This window comes from Neophocaena asiaeorientalis, unplaced genomic scaffold (genome assembly GCF_003031525.2).
Source record: "Neophocaena asiaeorientalis asiaeorientalis breed wild unplaced genomic scaffold, Neophocaena_asiaeorientalis_V1.1 scaffold629, whole genome shotgun sequence".
In the NCBI taxonomy this organism is placed as follows: domain Eukaryota; kingdom Metazoa; phylum Chordata; class Mammalia; order Artiodactyla; family Phocoenidae; genus Neophocaena; species Neophocaena asiaeorientalis.
The window spans coordinates 917,043-924,685 of NW_020175468.1; the positions used below are offsets into that span (position 1 = coordinate 917,043).

At 52.3% G+C, this 7,643-nt stretch overlaps 1 protein-coding gene across 1 annotated transcript in view; it reads left to right on the top strand.

Moving 5' to 3' along the window:
* Positions 1-7,452: 7,452 nt before the first annotated feature.
* Positions 7,453-7,643, top strand: part of HAS1 (hyaluronan synthase 1) — a 5,928-nt gene continuing 5,737 nt past the window's right edge. The window contains exon 1 of the mRNA XM_024768515.1: positions 7,453-7,643. This exon is cut by the window's right edge and continues 481 nt beyond it. Within this exon, the coding sequence (XP_024624283.1) occupies positions 7,468-7,643 (176 nt within the window). The 5' untranslated portion in view covers positions 7,453-7,467.

Sequence of the window (7,643 nt, forward strand, 5' to 3'; positions counted from 1 at the left end):
CCTCCTCCCCCCTCCCTTCTCCCCACCTCCTCCCCCTCTTCCTTTCTCCTCTGACTCTCAGTGTCTAGATTCTCCCAAAGCACTTCCCTCCCCCTCAGGACACCTTGCAGAGAAATCATACCCCTAGACTCAGGCATTTAACAGAACACAGACTTCTTCAAGTTGCTTCCCTAGAATCCTCACCCTCCCTAGCTCCAAAAGGAGGCAAAGGTAGTCAGAAGTAGCTCAGACGAAAGGCTCAGTGGGTCTGCCCCCCACATCTGCTGCCCACCTCCCTGTCTCCTCCATCCTCAGGGTTTCCTCTCCAGCCTTTGTTCTCCCTCACTCTGCGGGTCCCCGAGCACTCCGCTGGTCCCACCGCAGCTGCCTGCATCCAAGCTCACACTCTGCTCTCTTTCTCCCAAAGAAGACCCTGGTATGAACCCGACACCCACACACCCTGGCCAAAAGCTCCTAGTCTCTCCACTCTGTGTGTCCCTCACAGGCACCCAGAGCTGACCCTGTCTCTCCCCTGCTCCCAGACCTCCCATGGCTCCCCAGCACCCAGGACAAAGTCCCAGCCGCTGAATCTGGCATTCAAAACCTGCGTGGGGTGGACCCTGCTATGCACCCACCCCTGTGCGTCACCCTTTCAGCCTCCACAACATCAACTCCCAGGTACTTTCCGGACTGTCTAGGATATTCCTTGTCTTGGATGCCCTTCATGTTCCACCTTTCAACCCCCAGCCCCACCCCCACCGTCCTTACCCTGACTAAATTCTCAACATTCAGGGCTCACCTCCTCCAGGATATCGCCTTCTCCAGGAAGCCCTCCCTGACTCTCCTGCTGGGTTCATGCGTCCTTGTCCTCGAACTGGTCTGTGATCCTCTGTTTACACAGCTGTCTCCTCCACCAGACTGGCATCTCCTCAAGGGCAGGGCCTGGGTCTGAGTCATTTCTGTGTGCCCAGCATCGCCCAGCTGAGAGCTTGGCCCACGAGGGGCACAGGAGATGTCCCTATAGGGAACAAATGTTCCTTCCCTTGCCTTTTCTCCATTTCGGCCTTATTATCTCCCCACTTTCGCTCTTTGGTACTGTGTTCTGTAAACCACAGCCTGAGGTTTTGCGATGTTGATGGAAGTCTTGGGACGGCCACTGTGGACCCAGGGTAGGGACCTGAGATCAGCCACCATTGGAGTGGAGGATTCTGGGAGAGATGGCTGTTAGTGAGGGGAGCAGGAGGTGGTCCCGCCGCTACCAGTCCCTGCCTCCTGTGGGAGTGCCCACTTGGTATGTCCTTGTCTTTCAGCTCTTGTCGTGGCTGCTTCCAGCCTTGGTCATCTCTCCCTGCAAGGAATTCTGGGACAATGGACTTCTGGGTCTGAGGGAGGAGAGGATAGGTTTTTGAAATCCTGGTCTGAGGGGGGAGGGGCTGGGGGCCTGGATCCTGGGTCTGAGGGAGGAGGGGCCGGGGTCTGGACCCCTGGGTCTGAGGGAGGAGGGGATGGGGGTCTGGATCCTGGGTCTGAAGGGGGAGGGGCTGGGGGCCTGGGTCTTGGGTCTGAGGGAGGAGGGGCTGGGGGCCTGGACCCCTGGGTCTGAGGGAGGAGGGGATGGGGGTCTGGATCCTGGGTCTGAAGGGGGAGGGGCTGGGGGCCTGGGTCTTGGGTCTGAGGGAGGAGGGGCTGGGGGCCTGGACCCCTGGGTCTGAGGGAGGAGGGGATGGGGGTCTGGATCCTGGGTCTGAAGGGGGAGGGGCTGGGGGCCTGGGTCTTGGGTCTGAGGGAGGAGGGGCTGGGGGTCTGGATCCTGGGTCTGAAGGGGGAGGGGCTGGGGGCCTGGGTCTTGGGTCTGAGGGAGGAGGGGCTGGGAGCCTGGACCCCTGGGTCTGAGGGAGGAAAGGCTGGGGGCTTGGACTCCTGGATCCTGGTGGAAGAAACTATTGGGGTTTAATGTCCTGGTTCCTCCTCCCTCATCCACACTCCGGTTTTGGAAACATTTGGTTTTATACAGCTGCTCCACCCGGGCAGGGCGGGGTGAGGGGCTGGGCAGCCAACTGCCCGGCTTCTGAGTGGAGCTCAGGCTGCCACCCCCCCCCCAATCCTGGGGTAGAGGAATCACCCTCCCCTCCTACTCTGGGCTGGGCTCCCACTGGAGGACCCATCATCCTGACATAGTCAGACACCAGGCGGTGGCCTAGGCTCCCGGCAACGGCGTCAGAGACTCAGAAATGGCCGGCCCTGCCCTGGCGAGGTGGGCGGGGTGCCCCTGACTGGGGCCCTGAACTAGCCTTCTTCTCCCTGACAGCCAGGTTCAGGCAGAGACCCAACCTGGTGTGGGCGCAGCACACCCTGCCTGTCCTGGGAAACCCAGGGAGTGAGGACTTGGCATCTTGCAGGGGAAAAGCTCCAGAACAGGCTGGAAGAGATAAAGCAGCAGGGAGACATGAGGACTTAGAGACAGAAAAACAGAGAGAAACAGTATGAGAGGGAGAGAGAGTCAGAGAGAGAGAAACACACACAGAGATAGAGCATCAGAGATACACTGAGATGCAGAGAGATGGAGGTAGGAGAGAGATTGAGAGAGAGAGACATACAGACAGATGCAGAGAAAGGAGAATCAGGCAGCCACTGAGAGATCAGGGAGAAACAGAGAAACAGAACGTGGGAGACAGGGAAAAATAAAAAGCTAAGGATACAGATAGAAACAGAAAGAAGGAGATAGAAGTATACAAAGAGAGACACAGGCAGAGAAACACAGAGGAAGGAAGAAGGAAAAAAGAGAAAAAGGATGAAAAAGTCGGAGAGAGAAAGAAAGAGGGACACAGAACAAGAAAGTCAGGAGACGGAGAGTCAGAAATTTAGAGACAGACACAAACCCAAAAGGAAGCAGGTAGAAATGGAAGCCAAGGAGAGAGACTGGAACACAGAGAGAAAGAACCAGACAGGGAGATGGACAGAGAAACGAAGCCAGGGAGACAGAGACAAAATGATAGACTCAGAGAAAGACAGAGACAAAGAGAGAGGAGATGGTCAGGTACAGAAATACATAATCAGAGTCACAGACACAGGGAGAGAGACAGAAGTTATCAGTTCATACTAAGAGGAGCAGAGAGAAAGAACTAGATACAGAGATTTTTTTTTTTCTTTAAATCATGAAAGGAAGGGCATGGAAACAATGACATTTATCACTGAGTCTTCTAGTCCTGAGGAGCTGGGGACTCAGACACCCCAGCACCCCTGTCTCTTTGGTCTCTGAGCGAGGCCACTTCTTTTGCTCTGACTCAGTTTCCCAGGCTCCCTGGGGGCAGCTGACCAACAGCTCTGAGTTTACCCTGGAGGCTCTGAGGAGACAAATCCCAATGTCCCAGACCCTGGCACCTATGCACGCGCTCGTGCCACCGGCGCGCGCACGCGCGCGCGCACACACACACAAGCACACGCACGTGGACCCGAATCAATGAGGCACTGAACGTTCAGACGTTCACTCACAGCTCCAGTTCCAGACAGAAGGCCTCCCAGGCCAGCGCACACACAGTCACACCCGCAAGCACTCACGTGTATGCATCTGATTGCATCTGCCAGTGGCCGCCACCAGTCCCCGGGGAACCCAATCCCAGACGGATTCTGAGGATCCGACGGGAGGGGCAGTGTGTGCGGAGACTGAGGTGGAGGAGAACGGGGGAGGCGAGGAGGTCTGGGAGAGGGGGAAAGAGAGAGCCACGCGGGAGAGAGGAGGAAAGAGAGGTCGTGAGAGTAAGAGGGAGGTGGGGAGAAAGAAAGTGATGGAGAGAAATCCAGAAGTGGAGGGAGAGACGAGAGCAGAGAGAGAGGAGAAGAAATCGAGGGGAGAGACGGGGAAAGGAGGGGGTGCGATGGGGGTGCTCAGCGGGAGAGAGAAGGGCGGCGAGGATGGGGGCGCTGGGAAGGGAGGCCTGGCGCGGCGCGGGTGGTAGCGGGAAGCGGGTGGGGCTGCCTGACTCTCCGCCGTGACCTCAGGGCCCCTGGCCCAGCTCAGCCCTGACGTCAGCCCCTCCTCCCGCCCCCGCCCGCGCTTCTCTTCAAATCACCCCCAGCTCTCGGGCAGCAGAGAGACTCGGGGAGCAGCCATCAGGAGAGGAGAGAGGCCCGCCGGACCCACAGCGATGAGACAGGTGTGTGTGTGAGTGCGTGTGTGTGTGACTGCGGCTGTGCGGGCGGGGGACCACCAGCACGTGTGCGACCACGTGTGTGCGGGGAACCGCCAGTGCTGGGGAGCTCGCGTGTGCTCCGGTGCCGGACAGCGACCCTGTGAGTGTGTGCCATCCCGCCTGTACGCGTGTCAGATGGGGCCTGACGGTGTCGACCTGACTATGAATCCGTGCACGTCTGTGTGCCCAGGAAAGGGAGAGGAGAGCTGTCTTTGCTTGACACGGGGCTCTGGCTTTTACTTTCAGGTGTTCAGTATATATGAAGTGGAGCCAAATGAAGTCGCCAATCTCCGGTCTCTTTTGACTGGTGAAAATAGCAATTTCATATGGTTCAGTCTCAACCGTTACTATTTTTTTCTGAAATTTGCATCTGCCCCATTGCTCCAGACCCACGGGTGGGTGTCTGTGTGTTGGTTGCCGCCTGGGCATCTCTTCCTGGTGTTTCTCCTTCCTGCTGAAGGGCGTGTGTCCTGGAGTTCACCTGTGTGGCTGTCAGTGGTGGTGGAGGGGGGCTGATGTCGGTTAGTTTCAGGATCACTAAATTCTAAGGGCAGGTGTCTGGAGTCATCTTTCAGAACATGAGTGTTTTCCTATGGGGGCACGCTCTGTGTGTCTCTCATCACGTGTGAGTATACGTGAGGAGTTGTGCGTCCATAGCCGACACGTGTTATCATGACTGTTGTTGGGTTTAGAACCCTCCAGGTACCCAGCCGTCTCGCTGATGCCCAGCATGAATTGGGCCACCCCCAGAAACTCAGGCAGAGACAGAGAAGGAGGATTCCAGAAGAAATAATACTTGCTAATACTGACCGGTTACTAGAACCAGGCTAAAAGCTGTACCTTAGCTCCGCCCTAGAGAGAAACATAATATAAGCCACATACATAATTTAAAAATTTCTAGTAACCACACTAAAAAGAGAAAAAGAAACAGGTGCAATTAACTTTAATAATAACATTTTCAAAAAAAAAAATAATAACATTTTCTTTAACCCAAGCTATCAGGAGTCGGCAAACTTTTTCAGTACCAGGCCAGACAGTCAATATTTGGGGTTTTGAGGGCCATACCATTGAGTATTGGCATAGTGAGAAATCAAGCTGTGTACAATACGTAATCAGATGAGCGTGGTGTGCCAATAATACGATGTAAGGACGCTGACGTTGGAATTTCATATAATTCTCTTTATTTCTTTATTTTTATTGAAGTATAGTTGATTGACAATGTCCTCTTAGTTTCAGGTGTACAGCAGTGTAATTCAGTTATATATATTTTTTTACAGATTCTTTTCCCATATAAGTTATTACAAAATATTGGGTATACTTCCCTGTGCTATACAGTAGGTCCTCGTTGTTTATTTTACACATAATAGTGTGTATATTCATAAAATCTTCGTGTGCCACAAAGTATTTTTCTTCTTTTCACTTTTTTCAACCTTCTAAAAACATAAAAACTAATCTTAGCTTGCGGGGCCGTAGTGAAAAAGGAGGCCATAGTATGCCGACCCTCACTATATATCAAAAATATTATCATTTCAGTATGTAATCAACGCAAAAATATGAATGGGATACTTTACTTTCTTTTTTTCCCCACGTTCAGGCTTCATAATCCAGATGTGTGGCCCATCTCATGAAGATGCTATATTTTCACTGGAGATACTTGATCTGTATTTTTAGATTTTGTAAAATTTAGTTGAAAAAGAAGCTTCACAGACCCTACTTGTTCCAAACAGGCATAAAAGCTTTCCAATAACTGAATTAAGGATCATTATCTAAATTTAAACACTTAAATCGAATAAAATGAAAAATCCAGTTCCTCAGTGGTACGGGTTACATTTCAAGCGTCCTGTAGCCACATGTGGCTGGTGGGTCCCTTATTGGACAGTGCAGCTCTACAGCTTAGTGATTCATTTAACTCATCATAAGCCCAAGAGATGGGAACTGGTGACAGAGGAGGCGGTTTAGCATAGAGGACGGTGGAGCCTAGGACCTTGGACGAGAGAATACACCTCCTGATGCCTCAGTTTCCTTACTTGTAACAGGAGGGGGTAACAGTACCTACCTCCCATGGAGCAGTGCTTGGCACATGGAAGGGGCTAAACCCCCATTTTACAGATGAGAAAACAGAGGCACCTCCTCCCCTTTGATTCTGAGCTGTACCAGCCACATGTACTGGACACCTGGCCCTGCCAGCCACTCCTCCTGGCTAATCAATCCTCAGTTTTGCCATCTGTATGGTGGCAGCAGGAAACACTATCTGTGCCCCGGGGCGCTCCTGAGGAGTAAAGCCAGTATGTAAGGTTGTGGTTTAGTGATTGGATTCTTAGGGTTCAAATCTTGGCTTCTCTGACAGACTTGTGGTTGCCAAGGGGGAGGAGGGAAGGATTGGGAGTTTGGGATTAGCAGATGCAAACTATTCTATATAGAATGGATAAACAACAAGGTCTTCCTGTATAGCACAGGGAACTATATTCAATATCCTGTGATAAATTATAATGGAAAAGCATATGAAAAAGAATATATACGTTTAACTGAATCACTGCTGTACAGCAGAAATTAACACAACACTGTAAGTCAACTATACTGCAATAACAATTTTCTTAAATGCAACAAACAAAAAACTTGGCTTCTCTGCTTTCCAGGCAGACCTTGGGCAGGTTGCTGCATCTCTGTGTGAGTCAGTTGCCTCATCTGTAAAATGGAGATGGTAATCATAGTACCTACCTTATAGGGCTGTTGCGAGGACTCAAATAAGTTAGTTCCTATGAAAGGTTTAGAGCACTGCCTGGCGCATATCACATTGCATTCTCTTCTTTTAGATGTATATTAGTATTACTAGTATTATCTTAACACTGAGAAACCTTTATGAGATGAACCATTATTTTCTGTGCCACTAAGAAGGAGGCGGGAAACCTTTGTTAATTAAACTGTGACACTCCACTGAGTGTAATCTTCGTGGATTTAAAAGCTGTTAAAAATGTGAAAAAAAAATGTATTAGAATCAATTGAAGCAGGCATTCAGCCTCGATAACTGTTTGCCACATTTATTTTCGTTAATGAAAATAACTTTGCAGTACCCAGGGGATTTTCTTTACGAAAAGGGTATGTTATCACTGGCCTGGAAACAAAACCCAGGGAGGGGGTTCTTTCCCCTTGGAGGCATTTCAGGACCCTCTTCCCCTTCCTATCCCCTCTCTCCGCTCCCTGGCAGGACGTGCCCAAGCCCAGCCCTGCAGCCCGCCACTGCTCCGGCCTGGCCCGGAGGGTGCTGACCATCGCCTTCGCGCTGCTCATCCTGGGCCTCATGACCTGGGCTTACGCCGCCAGCGTGCCGCTGGCCTCGGATCGCTACGGCCTCCTGGCCTTCGGCCTCTACGGGGCCTTCCTCTCGGTGCACCTGGTGGCGCAGAGCCTCTTCGCGTACCTGGAGCACCGGCGGGTGGCGGCGGCGGCGCGGCGGGGGGCGGCGCGGGGCCCTCC